This window comes from Chlorocebus sabaeus, chromosome 16 (assembly GCF_047675955.1).
Source record: "Chlorocebus sabaeus isolate Y175 chromosome 16, mChlSab1.0.hap1, whole genome shotgun sequence".
In the NCBI taxonomy this organism is placed as follows: Eukaryota; Metazoa; Chordata; class Mammalia; order Primates; family Cercopithecidae; genus Chlorocebus; species Chlorocebus sabaeus.
The window spans coordinates 51594399-51620857 of record NC_132919.1 but is presented as its reverse complement, the minus strand read 5'-3'; the positions used below and the strand labels follow the sequence as shown (position 1 = coordinate 51620857).

At 48.8% G+C, this 26459-nt stretch overlaps 1 protein-coding gene across 2 annotated transcripts in view; it reads left to right on the top strand.

Moving 5' to 3' along the window:
* The window catches only part of NUP85 (nucleoporin 85), a 32419-nt gene that overhangs the window by 5481 nt on the left and 479 nt on the right, over window positions 1–26459 (top strand). Inside the window, exons 4-18 of one of the 2 annotated variants that reach the window (XM_008011782.3) lie at window positions 1254–1324; window positions 2405–2448; window positions 5093–5162; window positions 8455–8576; window positions 16464–16598; window positions 16703–16825; window positions 17059–17190; window positions 17415–17521; window positions 22746–22829; window positions 22983–23048; window positions 23239–23390; window positions 24233–24350; window positions 24440–24540; window positions 25833–25984; window positions 26284–26385. In XM_008011782.3, the coding sequence (XP_008009973.1) occupies window positions 1254–1324; window positions 2405–2448; window positions 5093–5162; window positions 8455–8576; window positions 16464–16598; window positions 16703–16825; window positions 17059–17190; window positions 17415–17521; window positions 22746–22829; window positions 22983–23048; window positions 23239–23390; window positions 24233–24350; window positions 24440–24540; window positions 25833–25984; window positions 26284–26385 (1579 nt within the window). Of the gene's footprint in view, window positions 1–1253; window positions 1325–2404; window positions 2449–5092; window positions 5163–8454; window positions 8577–16463; window positions 16599–16702; window positions 16826–17058; window positions 17191–17414; window positions 17522–22745; window positions 22830–22982; window positions 23049–23238; window positions 23391–24232; window positions 24351–24439; window positions 24541–25832; window positions 25985–26283; window positions 26423–26459 lie in introns of both variants that reach the window. The other variant, XM_037993805.2, reaches the window with a different exon arrangement.

Here is a 26459-nt window from a genome sequence, read left to right as displayed (position 1 = left end):
GAGATGGAGTCTTGCTCAGTCACCCAGGCTGGAGTGCGGTGGCGCGATCTCGGCTCACTGCAAGCTCTGCCTCCCGGGTTCATGCCATTCTCCTGCCTCAGCCTCCTGAGCAGCTGGGACTACAGGTGCCCGTCACTACTCCTGGCTAATTTTTTTGTATTTTTAGTAGAGACGGGGTTTTACCATGTTAGCCAGGATGGTCTCGATCTCCTGACCTCGTGATCCGCCCATCTCGGCCTCCCAAAGTGTTGGGATTATAGGCGTGAGCCACTGCGCCTGGCCGTGCCCTGTTTTTTTTGACTCTGTTACCTGGGCTGGAGTGCAGTGGCAATCTCGGCCCACTGCAGCCTCTGCCTCCTGGGTTTAAGCCATTCTCCTGCCTCAGCCTCCCGAATAGCTGGGATTACAGGTGCATGCCACCACGCCTGGCTAATTTTTGCATTTTTAGTAGAGAGGGTTTCATCATGTTGGCCAGGCCGATCTCGAACTCCTGACCTCAAGTGATCTGCCCACTTCGGCCTCCCAAAGTGCTGGGATTATAGGCGTGAGCCACTGCACCTGGCCTGATTATTGGTTTTAAGGGACTCTGGTAGGTAATATTGGTGAGTTTGAGAAATCTATTGTCACTTCTAGGAAAAAACATGTCAAAAGTCCTGTAATTCCTTGATGGCAGGGGACCCTGTCTTATTTTTTATTTATTTATTTTTTTTTGAGATGGAGTCTCGCTCTGTCGCCCAGGCTGGAGTGCAATGACATGATCTTGGCTCACTGCAATCTCCGCCTCCCGAGTTCAAGAGATTCTCCTACCTCAGCCTCCCGAGTAGCTGGGATTTTTGTATTTTTAGTAGAGACTAGGTTTCACCAGGTTGGCCAGGCTGGTCTCAAACACCTGACCTCAGGTGATCTGCCCGCTTTCACCTCCCAAAGTGCTGGGATTACAGACCTGAGCCACTGGGCTCGGCCATTAAATAACTTTATGTATCTATTTTTTTGAGACAATGTCTGACTAGTAGATTTCATCTGCAACAATTAATGTCAGTATGGGTTTATGGATATTAACTTTAGCCCATGGGTTGTTTTGTGGCGTTTTATTTTGTTGCCCAAGTTGTTCCAGCTTCAGAAGGTTATGAGCTCCTTCACAATGGCTCCCCTCTTTCTTTCAACAAATTTCTACATTTATTTGAGTGTTTTCTTCTTTTGTGGCACTACAAGATGTTCCAGGCTCATCTTGTGTGTTATTTCGTTTTTTATAGATTGGTTCGAGTGAGTAAAAACTACCGATCAGTCATAAGAGCATGTATGGAGGAAATGCACCAGGTTGCAAGTAAGGACTGTGTGTGTGTGTGTGTGTGTGTGTGTGTGTGTGTGTGTGTTGGTATTTTGAGTATATATCTATGCATAAATACTGTGAGGTAAAATTTGATTGATATTCCAGTCCAAAACTTACTTTTCCATCTTTCACAATCCTTACTTTTTTGGTAATCATTTAGAGTATTTTTTTTTTTTTTTTTTTTTTTTTTGAGACCGGGTGTCACTCTGTCGCCCAGGTTGAAGTGCTGTGGCGTGAACTCAGGTCACTGCAACCTCCACCTCCCAGGTTCAAGCGATTCTCCAGCCTCAGCCAGCCTCCTGAGTGGCTGGGACTACGGTTGCATACCACCAAGCCCAGCTAATTTCTGTATTTTTAGTAGAGGTGAGATTTCACTATGTTGGTCAGGCTGGTCTTGAACTCCTGGTCTCAAGTGATCTGCCTGCCTTGGACTCCCAGAGTGCTGGGATTACAGGAGTCAGCCACTGTGCCTGGCCTTTTTTTTTTTTTCTGAGACAAGGTTGCCCAGGCTGGAGTGCAGAGACATTGTGGCTCATTGCAGCCGTGACCTCACCTCCTGGGCTCAAGTGATCTTCCTACCTCAGCCTTCCAAGTAGTTGGGATTGCAGGTGTGTACCACCATGCCTGGCTATTAAAAAAAATTTTTGTCCCCTCTTCCTCAGAGACATTTGTTCTGATAATTTTTAAATTTTTGTAGAGACAGGGTCTCCCTAATTTTGCCAAGGCTGGTCTTGAACTCCTGGGCTCAAGCAGTCCTTTCACATCAGCCTCCCAAGTGTTGGGCTTACAGGTGTGAGCCACACATGAAGCCACTCTGACAAAGGTCAGAGACCTTTATGGTAACTTTGTTGCAGTTGAAAGTGCCATTTGGTAACTTGAGGGCCTTTGGTTTGAGAATTGAAGGGATATGAAGCATTAATAACAAAAAAATCCATAATTAGAAGAGATTATAATTTCTTTTAATTTTTGTCATTAAAGGAAACAAAGGCTCAGGCCATACACCCTGGAATATTCAGCTATGACAATAAGCCTAAGAGTTCCATTGCTCATTTAAAATGTTTTGTGTTTCGTTAGTTGCTGCTAAAGATCCAGCCAGTGGCCGCCAGTTTAGCAGCCAGGTAAGGGGAGTCACCTTTGTTGTTTTAGCACCACTGTGTCCTGTGTCCTGGGCACCCACCTGGGGTGGCTGTGCAGTTCCTGTTACGGCAGAAGTCTCTTCAGGTAGATAGGCAGCTCCTTTGGGTGACAGTGATTGTCTTACCCCTTTCAAGGTCTAGCTCACAAGGAAATGCTTGTTAAATACTTGAGTGAATGTTTGGTTCCTTTTTTTTTTTTTGAGACGGAATCTCGCTCTGTCACTCAGGCTCAAGTGCCCTAGGTTCAAGCAGTTCTCCTGCCTCAGCCTCCAGAATAGCTGGGTCCTACCGGTGCGTACCACCAAGCCCAGCTACTTTTTGTATTTTTAATAGAGATGAGGTTTCACTGTGTTGGCCAGGCTGGTCTCAAACTCTTGAACTCAAGTGATCCACCCGCCTTGACCTCCCAAGGTGGTGGCATTACAGGCATGAGCCACCGTGCTGGCCCTGAATGTTCAGTTCTTATGGAATATGTACGTCCTGACCAAATTGTGTTGAGGGGTTGTCACCTGAAATGGAGAACTAATCTTGTGAGATCACTGTTCAGTCTCATAAACACTACTCACTTCTCGAACTTAACATTTTTTTTTTCTTTGAAAGACAGGGTCTCTCTATGTTGTCAAAGCTGGTCTCGAACCCCTGGGCTCAAATGATCCTCCTGCCGTGGCCTCCCAAAGTGCTGGGATTATAGGTGTGAGCTGCCACACCTAACCAAACTCAACATTTTTACTGAGTTGCAAGTGGCTCTACTTTACTTGGAGCTGGAAGATGACTTTTTTCTTAGTAGATGCTTCATATTAAATACTTTTCAAAGTCAGTAAGTGACTAGGCGGTAATTCACTGTCTCTGAAGTACCCTTATGAACAAGTCATCGTGGTGTCTGTGGACTGAAGGATGGTGAGGAAAGGAAGCCTGCATATTCCTAAGGGCAAGGTCCAGGTCTGATTTATTTTGGGGTCTTATATTGGGCTTTCCCATTAATAGACTATTTCTTAAACTTCAGTCCTTGGAATACCAACTTCACAATTCTTGCTCTGTCTACGTGCTTCGTGTCATCTACTGAATATTTTTGTAAATATTGTCTCTTCCTTTTACTCAAATGAAGTCCCTTCCTAAAGCATCAATTCATCGAGGTAGGCTGGGCGCAGTGGCTCACGCCTGTAATCCCAGCACTTTGGGAGGCTGAGGTGGGCGGATCTCTTGGGGTCAGGAGTTCGAGACCATACTGGCCAACATGGAAACCCCGTCAACTAAAAATACAATATTTAGCCAGGCATGGTGGTGTGCACCTGTAATCCCAGCTACTCGGGAGGCTGAGGCAGGAGAATTGCTTGAACCCTGGAGGCAGAGGTTGCAGTGAGCCGAAATCATACCAGTGCACTCCAGCTTGGCTGACAGAGTAAGACTCTGTCTCCAAAAAAAAAAAAAAAAAAGCCAGGTGTGGTGGCTCAAGCCTGTGATCCCAGCACTTTGGGAGGCCAAGTTGGGGAGATCACCTGAGGTCAGGAGTTCAAGACCAGCCTGGCCAATGTGGTGAAACCCTGTCTTGACTAAAAATACAAAAAATTAGTTGGGCGTGGTGGCACATGCCTGTAATCCCAGCTACTGGGGAGGCTGAGGCAGGAGAATCACTTGAACCCAGGATGCGGAAGTTGCAGTGAGCCGAGATTACGCCACTGCACTGTAGCTTGGGCAACAAGAGTCAAACTCCATCTCAAAAAAAATAAAATAAAAAAGTAATAATTGGTGACATGCAAGTTATATTTTTTTCTTTTCTTTTCTTTTTTTTTTTTTTTTTTTTGAGATGGAGTCTCCCTCTGTCGCCCAGGCTGGAGTGCAGTGGCACGATCTCAGCTCACTGCAAGCTCCGCCTCCTGGGTTCACGCCATTTTCCTGCCTCAGCCTCCCGAGTAGCTGGAACTATAGGTGCCCACAACCACTCCGGCTAATTTTTTGTATTTTTAGTAGAGACGGGGTTTCACTGTGTTAGGATGATCTCGATCTCCTGACCTTGTGATCCACCCGTCTCGGCCTCCCAAAGTGCTGGGATTACAGGTGTGAGCCACCGCGCCTGGCCATATTTTTTTCTTTTTTTAAATTTTGAGACAGGGTCTCACTCTTGCCCAGGCAGGAACGCAGCGGCACGATTATGGCTCACTGCAGACTCAACTTCCTGGGCTCAAGTGATCCTCCCACCTCAGCCTCCTGAGTAGCTGAGACTACAGGGATGTATCACCACACTTGGCCAATTTTTGTATTTTTTGTTGAGACAGAATCTCGCAATGTTGCTCAAGCTGGTCTCGAACTCCTAGACTCAAACATTCCACCTGCCTTGACCTCCCAAAGTGCTGGGATTACAGGCATGGGCCACTGCACCTGGCCAAGTTATTTTTGTAATGCATGGTAAAATAAAATCACAACCACTAAAACAAAATAATGTTAGCCTCCATCCCGCCACCTAACATCCTCGTGCTGACTCCCCTCTGGGAAATCCTCCTGTAGGATTGCAGTAGCTGTTGGGTTAAGGAATGACTGTCATGTGAGTCAAGGCCTGCTTTATCCCTTGGCTCTCAGAGCAAAGTTCAGGAATGATTTCAGGTGAAACCTGTCTCCATTTCTCCCTTAGGTCTCCATTTTGTCAGCAATGGAGCTCATCTGGAACCTGTGTGAGATTCTTTTTATTGAAGTGGCCCCGGGTAAGCATGGAATAATCTCACCTTATAACATCATAGGTGTCCCCTGCCATCTTCTGCTCTTTCCTTATCTTTCCTGTGCATGGTGATGAGTGTTTTATTCCTGAGAATGTTCTTTCCATCATTATAACCACGGGAAATCGTTAGAAAACACCCAAAGAAACCTGACCATTTTGTCAGGTGCTACAAAAAGAATCATGCAGAGTGCCTCCTAGAAAGCTAAACCGTCACAGGTACTGAGAAATATTAAACTAGTGTGTGAAAGGCGGGGTCAGTGTTAACATCATGAACTGGCTAAGCTCAAGAAAGTTTTATGAACGTGGGGTGGGATTAGGTGGTGAGAGGCAAAGTCACGTTGGGAATTCTGTCACTAATGATTGGGACAGGGCAATTCTGTGTGTTAACTCTGCCAATGGGAATTTTTTTGTTGATCTTTTTTTTTTTTTTTTTTTTTTTTTTGAGATGGGAGTTTTGTTGTTGTTGCCCAGGCTGGAGTGCAATGGCATGATCTCGGCTCACCACAACCTCCAACTCCCAGGTTCAAGTGATTCTCCTGCCTCAGCCTCCTGAGTAGCTAGGATTACAGACATGTGCCGCCATGCCCGGCTAATGTTGTATTTTTAGTAAAGATGAGGTTTCTCCATGTTGGTCAGGCTGGTCTCGAACTCCCGACCTCAGGTGATCTGCCCACCTCAGTCTCCCAAAGTGCAGAGATTCCAGGCTTGAGCCACCGTGCCTGGCCTTCTGTTGATCTTGAGTTAAACTGTGATCAGTATAGTGTCATGGCCTGTATGAGCTCTCTGTGGATCTGCTGCAGCTTTTTTGCATTTCTTTTAAGGATTTATGTTTGCTATTTCCCATAAATGAGTAGTAACCTCTGTGTAGCCCTAGCATTTTTTTTTTTTTTTTTTTTTTTTTTTTGAGACGGAGTCTGGCTCTGTCGCCCAGGCTGGAGTGCAGTGGCCGGATCTCAGCTCACTGCAAGCTCCGCCTCCCGAGTTCATGCCATTCTCCTGCCTCAGCCTCCCGAGTAGCTGGGACTACAGGCGCCCGCCACCTCGCCCGGCTAGTTTTTTTGTAGTTTTAGTAGAGACGGGGTTTCACCGTGTTAGCCAGGATGGTCTCGATCTTCTGACCTCGTGATCCGCCCGTCTCGGCCTCCCAAAGTGCTGGGATTACAGGCTTGAGCCACCGCGCCCGGCCAGCCCTAGCATTTTATTCATACTCTCGCTAAAAAAGTGAGGAACTTGAAATTAGAGTTGGTTGTTCAGAGGCCTCCCTTCTCCAGTGGATTTTTGAGGAGGTTACAGTTGGCCGTTTGTATCTGCAGGTTCTACATCATGGATACAGAGTGCTGGCTATACTCTGCCATTTTATTTCATTTTATTTTTATTGATTGATTGAGACAAGGTCTTACTGTGTCACTTAGGCTGGAGTGTGGTGGTCCAATCACGGCTATTGCAGTCTGGACCTCCCAGGCTCAAGCGATTTTCCTGCCTCAGCCTTCTGAGTAGCTGGGACTACAGGCACGTGCCACCATGCAGGCTAATTTTTTGTGTGTATGCGCTGGGGGAGGGGAGACAGGGTCTTGCTCTGTCACCCAGGCTGGAGTACAGTGGCGTGATCACAGCTCAGCAGCCTTGACTTCCTGGGCTCAAGCAATCCTCCTGCCCAGCCTTTTAAGTAGCTGGGACCACAGGCACGCACCACCACGCCCAGCTAATTTTGTATTTTTTGTGGAGGGGAAGTTTCGCCGTGTTGCCCGGGCTGTTCTTGAACTCTTGGGCTCAAGCAGTCTGCCCATCTTGGCCTCGCAAAATGCTGGGATTATAGGCATGAGCCACCATTCCTGGCTCAGCTAATTTTCTTTCTTTTTTTTTTTTTTGTAGAGATGGGGTCTCCCTATGTTGCCCAACCTAGTCTCAAACTCCTGGGCTCAAGCGATCTGCCTGCCACAGCCTCCCAAAGTGCTAGGATTACAGACATGAGCTACGATGCCCGGCCATATTATTTTTTTGTTTTGTTTTTTGAGACAGAGTCTCACTCCGTCACCTAGGCTGGAGTGCAGTGGTGCGATCTTGGCTTACTGCAACCTCTCCCTCCTGGGTTCAAGCAATTCCGCCTTAGCCACATGAGCAGCTGGAATTACAGGCATGCGCCACCACGCCTGGCTAATTTTTGTATTTTTAGTAGAGACAGGGTTTCACCATGTTGGCCAGGCTGGTCTCGAACTCCTGAGCTCAGGTGATCCACCTGCCTTAGCCTCCCAAAGTGCTGGGATTCCAGGTGTGCACCACCAGCCCCTTGGCCATATGTTTTTTTTGTTTTGTTTTGTTTTTTTTGAGACGGAGTCTCGCTCTGTCGCCCGGGCTGGAGTGCCTTGGCCGGATCTCAGCTCACTGCAAGCTCCGCCTCCCGGGTTTACGCCATTCTCCTGCCTCAGCCTCCTGAGTAGCTGGGACTACAGGCGCCCGCCAACTCACCCGGCTAGTTTTTTGTATTTTTTAGTAGAGACGGGGTTTCACCGTGTTAGCCAGGATGGTCTCGATCTCCTGACCTCGTGATCCGCCCGTCTCGGCCTCCCAAAGTGCTGGGATTACAGGTGGCCATATGTTTTTTATCATCATTGCATACCTGGCTGCTTGCTAGTCAGTACTGGTTCCTAAACGGCCATTACTTGTGTAGCTATTGAGTATTTGTGAAGAATCTGGTGGTGAGGTCTGCATTCCATTTTCACCCCTTTCTGGGGTCAGTTAAAGATGGAGCTGCCTGGCACAGAGGTAATATTTGGTGAAAGTGCACTTGCTTTTTCTTAGCACAGTCCTTCATTCAGGACCACGTGTGTGACTGCTTAAAAGGGATAAACCGGCCGGGCGCGGTGGCTCAAGCCTGTAATCCCAGCACTTTGGGAGGCCGAGACGGGCGGATCACGAGGTCAGGAGATCGAGACCATCCTGGCTAACACGGTGAAACCCCGTCTCTACTAAAAAGTACAAAAAACTAGCCGGGCGAGGTGGCGGGCGCCTGTAGTCCCAGCTACTCAGGAGGCTGAGGCAGGAGAATGGCGGGAACCCGGGAGGAGGAGCTTGCGGTGAGCAGACATCCGGCCACTGCACTCCAGCCTGGGTGACAGAGCAAGACTCCGTCTCAAAAAAAAAAAAAAAAAAAAAAAAAAAAAGGGATAAACCTGTGTAGTCAGCTCGTCTGCCTTAACATTCTCTGTTCTTTGGATAAAGTGGAACTTGCTGCAGGTGAAGCTGAGGCTTTTGTGTGTGATGAGAGTCTCTCCTCCCAGCTGGCCATCTCCTCCTCCACCTCCTTGACTGGGTCCGGCTCCATGTGTGCGAGGTGGACAGTTTGTCGGCGGATGTTCTGGGCAGTGAGAATCCAAGCAATCATGACAGCTTCTGGAACTTGGTAAGACAGGCCAGGCCCCCACCTCTCACCATGAGTCCTATTGTCCCTGGTGCCGCTGGGTGGGTCTGAGGACACCCACTGAGCCTCCAGCAGTAGGCTGGCTTTCGGAGTCTGTTACTATGGAGATGCTCTTGGATCTTTTCTTCCCTGGATTTGGATTTAGACTATGGGAGAGTCTAAAACCGAGGTAACATGTAAGAAAAATAATGCTTTGAAGACTTTCCAGAGTAAAAGGAAATTTGATTTCTTTGTGGGTCTAAGAAAGAGAAGACATAAAAAGTAATACAAAACCTTTTTTTTTTTTTTTTTGAGACGGAGTCTCACTCTGTTGCCTAGGCTGGAGTGCAGTGGCGCCATCTCGGCTCACTGCAAGCTCTGCCTCCTGGGTTCACGCCATTCTCCTGCCTCAGCCTCCCAGAGCAGCTGGGACTACAGGTGCTCGCCACCATGCCTGGCTAATTTTTTGTATTTTTTTTTAGTAGAGACGGGGTTTCACCGTGTTAGCCAGGATGGTCTCGATCTCCTGACCTCATGATCCGCCTGCCTTGGTCTCCCAAAGTGCTGGATTACAGGCATGAGCCACCGTGCCTGGCCTTTTTTTTTTTTTTTTTTTTTTTTTTGAGAAAGGGTCTTGGCTGGGTGCAGTGGCTCATGCCTGTAATTCCAGCCAGCACTTTGGGTGGCCAACTCAGGAATCGCTTGAGCCCAGGAGTTTGAGATTAGCCTGGGCAACAAAGTGAGACCCCCATCTCAAAATAAATTAATAAAAATATGAAAGAAAAAAGAGAATCTGACTCTGTTCCCCAGGCTGTTGTGCGGTGGCGTGATCTTGCTCACTGCAGCCTCTACCTCCTGTGCGGTCCTACCACCTCAGCCTCTCAAGTAGCTGGGACCACAGGTGCGAACCACCATGCCTGGCTAATGATATAAAACCAATTGATAGGGGCCGGGGTGCCTACGGGGTTGGATGTAAATGAGCTTGCACATTACTTTGGATTATCAGTTTGGAAGTCAGCATGTCGTATGTGTGTATATGGATGTATTATCTATGTGTTAGGTATTTCCATTCACCTCTGCTGACTGACCTAATTGGGAGGTGGCAGGGAGAAGATTGCTAGTTGACTGGGCTAATGGAAAGTTGACTAAACGTATAAAACCTGAAATTGGGAACAGATTGTGAGGACAAAAAAGAAAAGAAAAGAAAACCTGTAGTTCGGCCCGGCACGGTGGCTCACGCCTTTAATCCCAGCATTTTGGGAGGCTGAGGTGGTGGGATCACCTGAGGTCAGGAGTTCAAGACCAGCCTGGCCAACATGGTGAAACCCCATCTCTACTAAAAATACAAAAATTATCTGGGTGTAGTGGCAGGTGCCTGTAATCCCAGCTACTCAGGAGGCTGAGGCAGGATAATTGCTTGAACCTGGGAGGCAGAGGCTCCAGTGAACTGAGATGGTGCCGCTGTACTTCAACCTGGGTGACAGAGCGAGACTCTGTCTCAATTTAAAAAAAAAAAAGAAAACCTGGAATTCAAATAAGGAGTTGTTACCGTTGGGGCTATTTCTAGGCCTTATGGTGCTGGGAGATCTGTGCAGGTAAGGGAAGTGCCTTTGTTGAGGAAGTAGTGGGCCAAATGTTTGAGTCTCTGATTGATTTGCTAAGGTTTGTTGTTGTTGTTGTTTAGAGACAGGATCTCGCTTTGTGGCCTGGGCTGGAGTGCAGTGGCGGGATCATGGTACACTGCAGCTTTGATTTCCTGGGCTCAAGCGATCCTCCCACCTCAGCCTCCTGAGTGGCTGGGACTACAGGCGCATACCACCATGCCTGGCTAGATTTATTTTTTGTAGAGATGAGGCCTCACTGTATTACCCAGGCTGGTCTTGAACTCCTGGGCTCAAGCAGTCCTCCCACCTTGGCCTCCCAAAGTATTGGGATTGCAAGTGTGAGCCACCATGCCTGGTCATTCACTGAGTATTTATTGAGCCCCTTCTATTTGCAAGGCACCAAGGAGACAACCATGACTAAAACAGGCAAAGATTCCTGCCTTTATAGAGTTTATATCCTGTGTGTGGAGACAGAACAGCAACACATAGGCCAGTACCATATATCCTGGCACATAGCGAAGTGCTCTGGCAAGGTGCCAAAAAGAGGGGAGGCTGCAAGTGCTGGAGTGGCATCAAAGAAGGCCTCCCTCATGAGAGATTGGAGGTGAGACCTGAAGGAGGTGAGGAGAGCTAGGCTGAAGAAGGCATTCCATATCGCAGGGCCTGCAGATGCTGTGTTCTAGAGCCAGGGTGGGGCAGGAGGGGCTGTGCTGTGTAGGGATAGGTGGGAGGGATGAGTTGGGGAGAGAAAGACAGAGAGATACCAGTCTGAGGGCCCCCTGAGTTGTCACTGAGACTAGCTTTTTGCAGCCTACATAGCAGGGTGACTAAGAACATGGTCTGTGGTGCCACACTGCCTGGGTTAGCTTTCTAGCTCTGCCTTTTACTAGCTGTGAGGTGGTGGGGGTTTTTTTGTGGGTTTTTTTTTTTTTTTTTTTTTTTTTTTGAGACAGAGTCTCGCTCTGTCATCTAGGCTGGGGTGCAGTGGCACAGTCTCGGCTCACTGCAACCTCTGCCTCTGGGGTTCAAGTGATTCTCCTGCCTCAGCCTTCCGAGCAGCTGGGACTACAGACGCGTGTCACAACACCCAGCTAATTTTTGTATTTTTAGTAGAGGTGGGGTTTTACCATGTTGACCAGGCTTGTCTTGAATTCCTGACCTCATGATTTGCCCACCTTGGCGTCCCAAAGTGCTGGGATTACCAGCGTGAGCCACCATGCCTGACCTTTTTTTTTTTTTTTAAATACAGTTTTGCTGTGTTCCCCAGCTGCAGTGCCCAATCACCACTCACTGCAGCCTTGGCCTCCAGGGCTCCAGTGGTCCTCCTACTTTAGCCTCCCAAGTAGCTGGGACCACAGATATGTGCTACCAGCACCAGCTAAAGTTTTTTATTATTTATTTATTTGTTTGTTTTTTTGAGATGGAGTCTTGCCCTGTTGCCTGGGCTGGAGTGCAGTGGCGCTAGCTCAGATCACTGCAACCTCCACCTCCCTGGTTCAAGCAGTTCTCCTGTCTCAGCCTACTGAGTAGCTGGGATTATAGGCATACACCACAATGCCCAGCTGATTTTTTTTTTTTTTTTTTTGTATTTTTGGTAGAGATGGGGTTTCACCATGTTGGCCAGGCTGGTCTTGAACTCCTGACCTCATGACCTCAAGTGATCTGCCTGCCTCCCTCCGTCCTAATTTTTTTTTTTTTTAAGCCAGAGTCTCGCTCTTTTGCCCAGGTTGGAGTGCAGTGGTCCGATCTTGGCTCACTGCAAGTTCCGCCTCCTGGGTTCACTCCATTCTCCTGCCTCAGCCTCCTGAGTAGCTGGAACTATAGGCGCCTGCCACCACGCCCGGCTAATTTTTTGTATTTTGTTTAGTAGAGATGGGGTTCCACCATGTTAGCCAGAATGGTCTCAATCTCCTGACCTGGTGATCCGCCTTCTGCGGCCTCCCAAAATGCTGAGATTACAGGTGTGAGCTGCCGCACCGACTAACCCAATTATTTTTTATTTTTATTTATTTATTTTTTGAAACAGAGTCTCACTCTGTTGCCCAGGCTGGAGTGCAGTGGCGCGATCTTGGCAGGGGTTACAGGCTCCTGCCATCTTGCCTGGCTAATTTTTGTATTTTTAGTAGAGATGGGGTTTCGCTGTTTTGGCCAGGCTGGTCTTGAACTCCTGACCTCAAGTGATCCACCTGCCTCAGTCTCCCAAATTGCTGGGATTACAGGTTTGAGCCACCATGCCCAGCCAAATTTTTAAATTTAATTTAATTTTTTATTTTATTTTATTTTTCGAGACGGAGTTTCACTCTTGTTGCCCAGGCTGGATGGAGTGCAATGGCACGATCTCAGCTCACAGCAACCTCCGCTTCCTCAGCTCAAGCGATTCTCCTGCCTCAAGCCTCCCGAGTAGCTGGGATTACAGGCATGCACCACCATGCCCGGCTAATTTTGTATTTTTTTTAGTAGAGACGGGGTTTATCCATGTTGGTCACGGTGGTCTCGAACTCCTGACCTCAGGTGATCCACCTGCCTCGGCCTCCCAAAGTGCTGGGAGTACAGGCATGAGCCACCACACCCAGCAATTTTTTTATGTTTTGAACTCCTGGCCTCAAGCAATCCTGCCTTGGCCTCCCAAAGTATTGGGATTATAGGTGTGAGCCACTGTGCCCAGCCAATAGCTGTGAGATCTTGAGTGAGCTACTTAATGGCCCTAAGGGTCCTCATCTGTGTAGTGGAGATAATAATACTTGTCCCACGGGGCTGCTGTGATCATTAAATTAGTTAAAGGACATAAATGTGGTTGAAGTAGTTGACATGGTTGATGCACAGTAAAAGCTAGTCTTTTACTTCTAAGCCACATGGGGTGAGGGGGCATTGGAGAGCTGAGCAGAGGAAGCCTGAGATCTTACTTAGGTTCCCAAAGGCTGTCCTGGCTGCTATGTTGAGACTATACAGCAAGGATGGAAGCAGGCCAGTCCGGATTCTGCTGTACTAAGCCAGGCAAAAGATGGTGGTGGTGTAGGCTAGATATGTTTGAAGAGAGTTGATGGGGTTTGCTGATGGATTGATTTGATGTGGGCATGCAAGAAATAGAAGAATGTGGGAGGATGAGGTTGGTGAGTTGGAGGCAAACTGGTGTTTAATTTTAGACATGTTATGTTTCTCTCGTGTGTGTGTGTTTTCTTTCTTTTTTTTTTTTTTTCCTGAGACAGAGTCTCTTGCCCATGTTGGAGTGCAGTGGTCGGATTACAGCTCACTGCAGCCTTGACCTCCTAAGCTTAGGTGATCCTCCCACCTCAGCCTCCCAGGTAGCCAGGACTACAAAGGCGTGCCACCACATCCAGCTAATTTTCTTATTTTTAGTGGAGATGGGGTTTTGCCGTGTTGTTCAGGCTGGTCTTAAACTCCTGGGCTCAAGCAGTCCACCCTCCTTGGCTTCCCAAAGTGTTGGGATTACAGGCGTGAGGCACCATGCCTGTCCGACATGTTACGTTTTAAGATGCCTATTCAAGATCCAAGTGGAGATGTTGACTAGGCCCTTGGATATACAAAGCTGGAATTCAGAGAAGGAAGTTTGGGCTAGAGTGGAAAAGTTGGGAGTTATTAGTATGTGTATGTATATATATTTGTGATTTTTTTTTTTTTTTTTTGAGATAGAGTTTTGCTCTTGTCGCCCAGGCTGGAGTGCAGTGCCTTGAATACTGAATTAGTGAATGTTGAACCATTGCTTCTAGGGGAAATACAGGGTTAGGTTCCTGCAAGCCTCTGGTCACATTTTGTTCAACTAATCAATATATAACTGATCACTTGTTTTATGTGTGTTTCTCTTTAGAGACAACTTACTTGACATAATATTGTTGATTCATTAACAGTGAACTCAGGGCCAACAGCACTGTGATTTGTGCCTGACTGAACCTTATTCAACACCTCCCATAGTTCTTGCACTTAGCAACACTAGAAAGCACCTCAGTACTAGGGGACCCAACAAAATGTACACAAATGAAAAAAAGTAGCATTAACTGCATAACAATAAAGCCTTGTTTAGTGTGTGTCAAGCAACTCAATATTCTTACCACTCTGTACACGCCCATGAATTTTGATTTGAAAGTACCACAAATATTGATTTGGGGGTTACAAATGAATTTTAGTGAGTAGGCAGATTCATAGATAAAGACTGAACTGTGAGGACTATTTGGTTGAGTGTATTTTTATTTTATTTATTTTATTTTATATTTTATATATATTTTTATATTTTATATTTATTTTATATTTTACATATTTTACATTTTATATTTTATATTATTATTTTTTATTTTATTTTATTTTATTTTCGAGATGGAGTCTCACTCTGTCGCCTGGGCTGGAGTGCAGTGGCGTGATCTCGTCTCATTGCCACCTCTGCCTCCCGGGTTCAAATGATTCTCCTTCCTCAGCCTCACGAGTAGCTGGGACTACAGGCACACACCACCACGCCCAGCTAATTTTTGTATTTTTAGTAGAGACAGGGTTTCACCATGTTGGCCAGGCTGGTCTCAAACTCCTGATCTCAGGTGATCCACCCGTCTCGGCCTCCCAAAGTGCTGGGATTACAGATGTGAGCTACCGCTCCCGGCCTGAGTGTATTTATTTTACATATTTATATTTGAACTGAAACTTTTATGAACCATTTTATTTAATGCATTCTGACATTTTCTATTATTTCATTTTAATTTTTTTCCAAACAAAACTTCTCACATATTTATTATTGAACCAGCCTACCAGTGTAGAGCTTATAATCAGAGAAAAACCATTTTCTCAACAAAGTATGTCCACCTTTCCAGATAGTGGTGACAGTTTCAGCTTGTTGTGATAAGGTGTGCTGCATCTCATGTGTAATTCCTGGCAGACCTAGCTTGGTTCTTCTCCAGTCCCTCCTCTTGGGGTTGTAGCTAACTGGATTAGCAGTTTTTTGTTTTGTTTTGAGATGGAGTCTCACTCTGTCGCCCAGGCTGGAGTGCAGTGGCGCAATCCCAGCTCCCTGCAACGTCCGCCTCCCAGATTCAAGCGATTCTCCTGCCTCAGCCTCCTGAGTAGCTGGGACTGCAGGTGCGTACCACCACGCCTTGCTAATTTTTTTGTATTTTTAGTAGAGATGGGGTTTCATCATGTTAACCAGGATGGTCTCAATCTCCTGACCTTGTGATCTGCCTGCCTTGGCCTCCCAAAGTGCTGGGATTACAGGCATGAGCCACCACGCCTGGCCCTGTATTACCAGTTTTAATCTGAATCCACTGGGGAATGGGACGATTTTGCTTTTGTTTCTTGGCCAGGAATTGCATGACCCTGAACGTTTTGTGAGAAGACGGTGGGAGAAAGAATCAACAGCACACACCATGATGGTGGAGAAGAGGTGGGGGGAAGCGGGTGGAGGAACATGTTTCTCTGTTTCATTTATTTTTGAAAAGCTGGGTCTGGGCGCGGTGGCTCACACCTATAATCCCAACACTTTGGGAAGCCGAGGCGGGGAATCACTTGAGTTTAGGAGTTCGAGACCAGCCTGGCCAACATGGTAAAACCCTGTTTCTACTAAAAACACAAAAATTAGCTGGGCGTGGTGGCATGCACCTGTAATCCCAGCTACTCAGGAGGCTGAGACAGGAGAATCACTTGAACCCGGGAAGTGGAGGTTGTAGTGAGCCAAGATTGTGTCATTATACTCCAGCCTGGGCAGAAAGAGCGAAAATCTGGAAAAAAAAAAAGCTGGTCACAGACTATAATGGACTACAGCTGGCTGTTTGAAAAACATGGTGGAAGTGGCAAAGCCATGAGACTGGATGTGATAGATTACTTCTGGAGGGAAAGAGCCATCATTCTTCCCAGGGCCGACTCAGGGGCAGAAAGAAGCCTATGTGTGAGGAGTTAAAAAGCCAAAGTGTGGCTGGGTGCGGTGGCTCACGCCTGTAATCCCAGCACTTTGGGAGGCCAAGGCAGGTGGATCATGAGGTCAGGAGATCAAGACCATCCTGGCTAAGACGGTGAAACCCCGTCTCTACTAAAAATACAAAAATTAGCCAGGCATGGTAGTGAGCGCCTGTAGTCCCAGCTACTTGGGAGGCTGAGGCAGGAGAATGGCATGAATCCGGGAGGCGGAGTTTGCAGTGAGCCGAGATCCCGCCACTGCACTCCAGCCTGGGCGACAGAGCGAGACTCAGTCTCAAAAAAAAAAGCCGAAGTATGGGGTGAGGGGACTGGCCTCCTCGCCTCGGCAGGGCCAGGCCTCCTGCTAGTGCTCATGGGCCCAATCTCCTCCCAGGTGACCATCTTGGTGCTGCAGGGCCGGCTGGATGAGGCCCGACAGATGCTCTCCAAGGAAGCCGACGCCAGCCCCGCCTCTGCAGGCATATGCCGAATCATGGGAGACCTGATGAGGACAATGCCCATTCTCAGTGTACGTGGGGGTAGCTTTGCTCTGCTGGGTCACAGGAGATGGGTGATTCACTAAATATAAAGGGCTTGGGTGGGATGATGTCTCATGGCTGGTCTCTCCCTTAGCCTGGGAACACCCAGACACTGACAGAGCTGGAGCTGAAGTGGCAGCACTGGCACGAGGAATGTGAGCGGTATCTCCAGGACAGCACATTCGCCACCAACCCTCACCTGGAGTCTCTCTTGAAGGTCTGGGAAGCAGTTCAGATTGCATCCATGTTGGCTTCCTGTGGGGGCTGTGGCATCCAGTGCAGCAGTGGCAGAAGCTTGGTCCTTTTTGGATAGGGCTGTCTGTTACTCTGCCATGATGGTGAGAGCTTTCAGACTAGTTGAAATCCAGTGCCCTAGCTGAGAGCAGGAGCATTATGGAGAAGGTACCCCTGAAAGGAGGACAGAGTTCAGCACAAATGTCTCTTCCTCAGATTATGCTGGGAGACGAAGCCGCCTTGTTAGAGCAGAAGGAACTTCTGAGTAATTGGTATCATTTCCTAGTGACTCGGCTCTTGTACTCCAATCCCACAGTAAAACCCATTGATCTGCACTACTACGCCCAGGTGAGTGAGCTTGGGGTGGGCAAGGGTGGAGGTAGGAGTCCTGGTGGCGCCGTGATGGGTCATTCTCTTTGAATTTGTCCCCGAGGAACAGGAAGACCCTTTCCTTTGGCCCTTAGTGAAAGAACATGGCACCCTTCTCTGGGGTTCCTTATACAGCAGCCCTGCCTGTCCCCGGAGTCTCTGCTTCCATCCTCGGGATTGAGTGTCTCATCACCTTTCCACAGTCCAGCCTGGACCTGTTTCTGGGAGGTGAGAGCAGCCCAGAACCCCTGGACAACATCTTGTTGGCAGCCTTTGAGTTTGACATCCATCAAGTGATCAAAGAGTGCAGGTAGGATCTCTCCCACCCCCCACTGTAACCATTTTTAGGTGTGCAAATATCACCACCATCCGTTTCTAGAGTGGCCTGTTCTTCCTTACCCTTCTTTCCTCAGACTTGCTATCTTAGTCCATCTCTTGCTGCTATTGCAGAATACCTGAGACCAGGTAGTTTATAAAGAAAAAGATTATTTTCTCACAGTTCTGGAGGCTAGGAAGTCCAGGATCAAGGCACTGGCAATGTTTCTGGTGAGGGCTGCTCTCTGCTTCCAAGATGGCACCTTGAACACTGTGTTCTCATGTGGTGGAAGGGCAAGAAGGACAAACTCCCTTCGTCAAGTCACTTTATAAGGGCACCCAATCACATTCATGAGTGAGGAGTCCCTCCTGGCCTAATCACCTCTCAGAGGCCCTACCTCTTAATACTATCACATTGGCAAAACTGGGGTTTTAGAGGGGGATCCCTTCAAACCATAGCACCTGCTCCCCTGCTGGGCCTGCTACAGGTAGATAATGGCTTCTCCCTGGGTGAGCTTGGGGACTTCCTGGAGGCTTGAGGGCTACCATATACATAACTGTTTCTATTTTAGGGATGTTTATTTAAAATAACATTGCAGGAAATTACTTTGACAATTTAAAATCTAGAGAAAGCCAGCAAGCCTGTTTCTTGGCACCTAATGGACATGTAGTCACCTTATGGGATGGCATGTTCCAACAGTCTCACTCCAGTGACGTGAGCTACCGAACCACCGGGCTTGAGGCTGGGTATTATTCAGAATTTCCAGCCCTCTATCCAAAAGAAGGTGTTCTGTCATTGCACTGAATCTTTAGCAAGGCAGGAAAGGGAGTGCCAAACATAATGAATCAAAGATAAACCTTTCCAGAACTCTCCATATATGTTAAGTCAGAAAGAATGTCCCCTTCCTTCTTGTGCACCCTGGATGGTGGGCATTGCACTGAAGACCTGCTGGGAAGGGAGGATGTGGGTAATAGCAGAAGATGGCCTTGATCAGGTGTCACATTCACTGACCTCAACTGGCTCTTTGTAGATCTGGGCATGGGAAGAGTTTCCTTAGCCCTGCCGGCTCTTATTTTGGCCAAAAGAAAGCCAGGGCTTCAAGAAAATGATTCTAGATTTGGGGAATGAAAAAAGTTTTTGTGTGTTTGTTTGTTTCTGGGGTTTTGTTTTTTTTTTTGAGACAGAGTTTTGCTCTTGTTGCCCAGACTGGAGTGCAGTGGCGCGATCTCGGCTCACTGCAACCTCCACCTACTGGATTCCAGCGATTCTCCTGCCTCAGCCTCCCAAGTAGCTGGGATTACAGGTGTCTCCCCACGCTGAGCAAATTTTTGTGTTTTTCAGTGAGACAGGGTTTCACCATGTTGCCCAGGCTGGTCTGGAACTCCTAACCTCAGATGATCTGCCCACCTCAGCCTCCCAAAGTGCCGGGATTACAGGTGTGAGCCACTGCCCCCTGCCAAGTTTTTTGGTTTTTTTTTTTGTTTGTTTGTTTTTGTTTTTTTTTTTTTGAGACAGGGTCTCACTTTGTCACCCGGGCTGGAGTGCAGTGGAGTGATCTCAGCTCTCTACAACCTTGACCTCCTGGGTTCAAGTGATCCTCTTGCCTCAGCCTTCCAGGTAGCTGGGACTACAGGTGTGCGCCACCATGCCTGGCTAATTATTATTATTTTTTTTGTAGAGATGAGATTTCACTATGTTGCCCAAGCTGGTCTTCAACTCGTGAGCTCAAGTGATCTGCCTGTCTCAGCCTCCCACAGTGCTAGGATTACAGGCATGAGCTGCCATGCCCGGCTTGATAGTCAAGTTTTGTGTCAGTATTTTCACAGGCCTGTAAACATCGTGGGAAGTCCCTGCATGGAGGAATTAGAATAACGTAAAAACACGCAAACACACCATCATTTGGCTTTTTTGGTGTCTCTGCCCATAGTTGAGTATTCCTAAATTTCCTGTCCGTTATAATAGTGAATGCGCTTCACCAGGGCTTCCTTTATAAGCTGTATCTGAATTTTTAGGAATAAAACAGATTTGAGCAGAACAAGTCTCTTGGATGCAGGGAGTATAAAAGGGGAAAGCGTCCTGCTAGTTCCAGTGGCAGAAGAGAAAGAGAAGTACCAATGAAGAGGGGTGAACAACACTCTCATGCCGGACACAGACAAGGAAGGGTTAGGCTTACAGTCCCCCAGTCTCGGCCTCTCTCCACCCTCACAAGCAGGAAGGGATCTGAGCTCTGTTAGTGGGAAATCTTGGAGTTTGCATTTCTCTGATGGCGAGGCTACCTCCTATCCTGTTTTGAAAGAGGAACAGAAAAGCAGAGCTTGTACCAGGAATTGTGAAATGGGCTGAAATGTCTTGAGAGACAGTAGCAGTTTTAGAAGTGTGCCCTCCTGGCTCTGGGGAAAGATTGAATTGGGGTCTTGTGGGCACATGTTTTCTCATGGGATGTATCAGACCCATGCACACTTCCGGGGGACAGGGAAGTGTCTCTTTCTGGACTTGAGCCAGTGGGCTGTTGGCATGCCTTTTTAAAGGCATTAGAAAGAGGTTTCTTTCTCTTTTTCCTTTCCTGTTCACACCACCTTCATATGAACATGGAGAAGGGAGGTTTCTAAGTGGGCCCCTGATTTACTCCTATGTCAGTAGTCATGCCAGACCCTAAGGGGCAGAAAAGGCAGCCAGGGGATCCTGACTCAGAGGCTGTAGTTCCTCAGCCCTGCTAAAGGGCCAGGGGTTTGTCTGTCAGCGCCTGGCTGGGCATGCTTGACTGTTAACCCCTCAGCTGAAAAGATGGCAGGATTCTTCCATGGGGTCCTCCACAGGGTCCCTTCTTCCCTCCTGGCTTACAGCTTCCTCTGAAGACGGGCCAATTCCTTGCTCTCTGGCAAGAGGAAACAGAGCTGGGGTACACTTCACTGGGAATTGGGCAAGATGTCAGCAGTTTCCTGGTGCCCTTCAAGTCCTCCAAAAGTATCGAGCTAAAAGGTGACAAGTCTTCCTTCAGTAACCAAGAAGAGTTCCAGTTTAATGTCTGCTGAGTCTAGAATCTTCTGACTTGTTTTTTGGCCCAGCACACAACCTTGGATGCAGGGTGCAGCAGTGTTTGCAAACCTCACACCCCATTTCCAGAATAGCAGGCAGAGGCTCTGGAGCTTTGATTACTCCAGGGCCCCCAACAAGCAAGATGGGGCCTGGGTAAGGAGTTGACAGTGACCTTAGTACAGGACAAACAGCTCATTTGGGGCTACAGTTGCCCAGGGGGGTCACCTTCATCGTAGCTGGTCTTCCCAACTCCACAGCGTTCTTTCATTTTCAGCAGAGGGCTACTTTGGAGCTGATAATTAGGCCTTTCCCGCCTTGAATGTTGAGGTTGCCCGCCTGCTCTGCGTCTCAGCTGCTCACTCAGAATCCTTCAGAGTGAGAGTGAGTGTGAGAGTGTGTGTGCGTGTGTGAGTGTGTGTGTGTGTGTGTGTGATCTAAGACCTAACTGTATGGTTCAGGCCTGCTGGGCCCTGCAGGGAGACCGTGGTGGCCTTGTGCAGCACTAGGTCTGGTCTCCGTCACTTGAGTTGTATTGTGGGCAGAGGCCCTCAGTGCTTGCTGCCTTCCAGCCTGGGAGGCTGCTGGATCCTTTGGGAAGACACTGGGCACCGTCTCAGCCCTTCCTTCCACTGGCGGGTGACTTTCATGCAGGCTAAGGCTTTGGCTCCCTTAGCCTGGGTCCCCTATAGCCTTTTCACTGGCTTCTCTAATGGTTTTGACATAACCATCAGCTATAAATCTGGGTAGCAACAGCTGTTTTGGGAAGCTGAGGTGTCCTTTCCCTGGGCCAGCCCACTCCCCATTTTTTTCCCCAGCTTTTTTTTTTTTTTTTTTTTTTTTTTTGAGACGGAGTCTCGCTCTGTCGCCCAGGCTGGAGTGCAGTGGCCGGATCTCAGCTCACTGCAAGCTCTGCCATCCGGGTTTATGCCATTCTCCTGCCTCAGCCTCCCTAGTAGCTGGGACTACAGATGCCCGCCACCTCGCCCGGCTAGTTTTTTGTATTTTTTAGTAGAGACGGGGTTTCACCTGGTTAGCCAGGATGGTCTCGATCTCCTGACCTCCTGATCCGCCCGTCTCGGCCTCCCAAAGTGCTGGGATTACAGGCTTGAGCCACCGCGCCCGGCCTCCCCAGCTTTATTGAGGTGTGATTAACAAAGTAGTATGTATTTAAGGTATACAACCTTTTTTTTTTTTTTTTTTTTTTTTTTAAAGACAGTGTCTTATCCTGTTGCTCAGGCTGGAGTGCAGTGGTGCGATCTCAGCTCACTGCAACCTCTGCCTCCTGGGCTCAAGCCATCTTCTGCCTCAGCCTTCTCAGTAGCTGGGACCACAGGCACTCGCCACCACGCCCAGCTAACTTTTGTATTTTTGGTGGAGATGGGGTTTTGCCATGTTGGCCAGGCTGGTCTCAAACTCCTGAGCTCGAGTGATCCATCCACCTCGGCCTCCCAAAATGTTGGGATTACAGGAGTGAGCCACTGTGCCCAGCCAAGGTGTACAACATGTTTTGATAGATGTGTACATTGTGAAATTAAGCTAGTGAGCACATCCGTCACCTCACATAGTGACCCTTTTGGTGTGCGTGTGGTGAGAACATTCAAAAGCTGCTTTCTAGCTGGGTGTGGCAGCGCATGCCTGTAACCTCAGCTACTGGGGAGGCTGAGGCATGAGAATTGCTTGAACCCGGGAGGTAGAGGTTGCAGTGAGTCGAGATCTCACCAGTGCACTCCCACCTGGGTGACAGAGCAAGACTCCGTCTCAACTACTTTCTGAGCAATATTTTTTTTTTTTTTGAGATATGCTTGTGCTCTCTCACCCAAGTTGGATTGCAGTGGTGTGATCTTGGCCTACTGCAGCCTCTGCTTCCCAGGCTCAAGCAATCCTCCCACCCCAGCTTCTCGAGTAGCTGGGATTACAGGTGTGTTCCACCACACCTGGCTAATTTTTGTATTTTTAGAGATGGGGTTTCGCCATTTTGCCCAGGCTAGTCTTAAATTCTTGGGCTCAGGTGATCTGCCTGCCTTGGCCTCCCAAAGTACTGGGATCATGGGCGTGAGCTACCATCACACCCGGCCCCATCTCTCTGAGGGATAGGACATGTGGGGTTCCTGCTCACCCCCGCTCTTGTGGGACACGGCCTCTGCCCTGACTCTCCTTCTTGCTTTGGTGTCTGAATCTGCAGCATCGCCCTTAGCAACTGGTGGTTTGTGGCCCACCTGACAGACCTGCTGGACCACTGCAAGCTCCTCCAGTCACACAACCTCTAGTAAGTGGCCTGGAGGCACCGATCCTCCTCTTCTTACCACCAAGCCCTCGAGGGTGGGGTGAACTGAATGCCTGGAAGGGAGGTTGGGCTGAGGAAGGGGGCCCTGAACAGGGCAGGCCAGGAGTCTTGGTCTTTTGGTATGTTTTATTCCAGTTTCGGTTCCAACATGAGAGAGTTCCTCCTGCTGGAGTACGCCTCTGGACTGTTCGCTCATCCCAGGTAGGAAGGCTCCCACGGGTGCAGGCTGTGCTGTGTGCTCTTCAGCATGCGGGTGCCACTGGAGCTTGGACTGTTCTCTCCTGGTTGGCTCCCTGAAGGCTACAGAAGGGTCAGTGAAAGGGAGCTGCAGGTGCCAGTCCCCAGAGCCACGAGGCAGCACCTCATGTCTGTCTTCCTCGAACCTTTGCAGCCTGTGGCAGCTGGGGGTGGATTACTTTGATTACTGCCCCAAGCTGGGCCGAGTCTCCCTGGAGCTGCACATTGAGCGGATACCTCTGAACACTGAGCAGAAAGCCCTCAAGGTGCTGCGGATCTGTGAGCAGCGGCAGATGACTGAACAAGGTGAGCTGGCCCTGCTCCCAGCCTTACCATCTGTGGGACATGGAAGTCGGGACCCTGAGGTGACACTTTGTGCCTACCCCAGCCATTCTCCTCCTCACGAGCCACACTGGAGAGAGGTGGGGCTGTGGATGCCAAGAGGTAAACTAAGAGATGGGATAATTATTTGGGAGGGACAGGAAAGCTAGGGATCCTCTGGAACTGAGACAAAATCTACACACCACCTGGAAAGGCGTGAGCCGCCCCTTTTCTCACACACTTGATTCCACGAGGTCAGGGCTGGGGTTGGCGCTATTTCCCTGTGCAGGTGGGTTGCTGTTGCTATCTCAGCCTGGCTCAATGGGGAAGCAGTGCTGGAGGTGGCTCCAGAAAAGCACAGAGAGTGGAATGAGGATGACCAAGTCTGCCCCTTCCTTTCTCCCCTCACTGTTGAGTGATGTAAACATGAGTTACTACCCTGCAGAGAGACGGTTGGCATGTTCATGACCATTTCTGAAAGCATATGGTATTCATGATCCACAGGAAGATAGGATTTGAGGCATCTGGAGAGGTAACAGAAGAGCTGACACGTAGGGAGAAACAAAAATCTTTTGCTACCCTTGAAGCCACACACACACTCACAGAGCCAGTCCTGCCGTGATGGGCACTTACACTCTTAGCAGAGCCCAGACACTGTTAATCAGCCTGAGTTTCCAGGTCTGCCAATCCAGCTGCGTTTAGAGCCCACAGAGTGGCTTTGGGGTGGAGTGAGGCTGTGAGGCCACTCTGGTCCCCACAGGGCTCAGGAATGGAGTGATTTGTGGAGTGAAAGCCGTTTTGTTCACCTTTTCTTTTCCCTCGCAAAGTTCGCAGCATTTGTAAGATCTTAGCCATGAAGGCCGTCCGCAACAATCGCCTGGGTTCTGCCCTCTCTTGGAGCATCCGTGCTAAGGATGCCGCCTTTGCCACGCTTGTGTCAGACAGGTGGGTACTGCTGGTGTTGGCTTCCCAGGGACTGGGTGGTTGAGGTGGGCCTTAGACTGCTGCTCTGATGTCTGGGCTGGGCCCTGCAGGTTCCTCAGGGATTACTGTGAGCGAGGCTGCTTTTCTGATTTGGATCTCATTGACAACCTGGGGCCAGCCATGATGCTCAGTGACCGACTGACATTCCTGGGTGAGTCCCTGGGTTTTGTGCCCTGTGCTTTAGACACAAGTGGGTAGGGTAGTTGGGGAGGTTGGAGGGATCATATCAGACCTCCCAGCACTTCCTTCATATATTCCCATTGCATCAGTGGCCCCAGAAACATCCTCCGTCATGTCCAGGATCGTGAGTTTGGCTGTCACATCTCCTTAGTGCCTCCATGTTTCTGTCTTTTTTTTTTTTTTTTTTTTTTTGAGACAGAATCTTACTCGCTCTGTGGCCCAGGCTGCCAGGCTGGAGTGCAGTGGCATGATCTCAGCTCACTGCAACCTCCACCTCCTGACTTTAAGCAATTCTCATGCCTCAGCCTCCCAAGTAGCTGGGATTACAGGCATGCGGCACCACGCCTGGCTAATTTTTGTCTTTTATTTATTTAGTTTTTTGGGACAGTCTCACTCTGTCACCTAGACTGGAGTGCAGTGGTGTGATCTCGGCTCACTGCAACGTCTGCCTCCCGAGTCCAAGCGATTCTCCTGTCTCAGCGTCCCAAGTAGCTGGGACTACAGGCATGCGCCACCATGCCTGGCTAATTTTTTGTATTTTTAGTAGAGATGGGGTTTCATCATGTTGGCCAAGCTTGTCTCGAACTCCTGACCTCAAGTGACCCGCCCGCTTTGGCCTCCCAAAGTGCTGGGATTATAGGCGTGAGCTACTACGCCCGGCCAGTGCCTCCATGTTTCCTTTTTTTTTTTTTTTTTAAAGATGGCGTCTCACTCTGTCTCCCAGGCTGGAGTGCAGTGGTACAATCCCGGCTCACTGTAACCTCCACCTCCCAGGTTCAAGCAATTCTCCCTCTTCAGCCTCCCAAGTAGCTGAGACTACAGGTGCATGCCACAATACCTGGCTAATTTTTGTATTTTTAGTAGAGATGGGGTTTCACTATGTTGGCCAGGCTGGTCTCAAACTCTGGACCTCAGGTGATCCACCCACCTTGGCCTCCCAAAGTGCTGGGATTACAGGCATAGGCATGAGCCACTGCACCTGGCCTAGTCAATCTGTTTTAATCCATGACTATTGTTATGTATTTTGACTCTGATGTTTCCCCAGATTTGGCTCTTTGGAGTTCTTCCAAGTCTGCTTTGAACGCTCTTGGTCTGCATCTCATTGGGGCCTATGAGCTTGGAGATAGAAAAAATCTCCTGCTCTGTGGAGTGGCTGGTCTCTGGTTTTTCTTCTCTTGTTTAGGGCCAGGGTGACTTTTGTAGGTGTCACTTGGGCAATTTGGGGGAATATGCACGTTACCTAGTGCCCTTGTTTCGCTGCAGGAAAGTATCGCGAGTTCCACCGTATGTACGGGGAGAAGCGTTTTGCTGATGCAGCTTCTCTCCTTCTGTCCTTGATGACGTCTCGGATTGCCCCTCGGTCTTTCTGGATGACTCTGCTGACAGATGCCCTGCCCCTTTTGGAACAAAAACAGGTGAAGGTTGCAGCAGGGTGGTTTTCTTTGCTTGTCCCTGCTGGAGCTTAGTTGTGTAGCTGTTGGCAACGTGTGTTTCCTCCCTTGTCGTTCTGCCTGCACACGTGTGTTCCCCTTAGCACCCTCTCTGGAATTCCAGACTCACACAGGAAACACTGCTTAATTTGAAATGAGGTCTTCCTGTACAAAGCACACTGTTGAGAAAGGCATGAAAGGAAGAACGTCCGAACGTGGGCCCCTGCCCAACCAGTGCAGGCCTGGGCTGGGGGCAGCCAAGCAAGGCGGGCTCTCTTCCCTAGGTGATCTTCTCAGCAGAACAGACCTACGAGTTGATGCGGTGTCTGGAGGACTTGACGTCAAGACGACCTGTGCATGGAGAATCTGATATCCAGCAGCTCCAGGTCATTTTCACTTCTGGGCTGATGGTTCCACATGGAGGTGGGCAAAGGCTCCCTCTATTTCAGGCTTCCCCTTC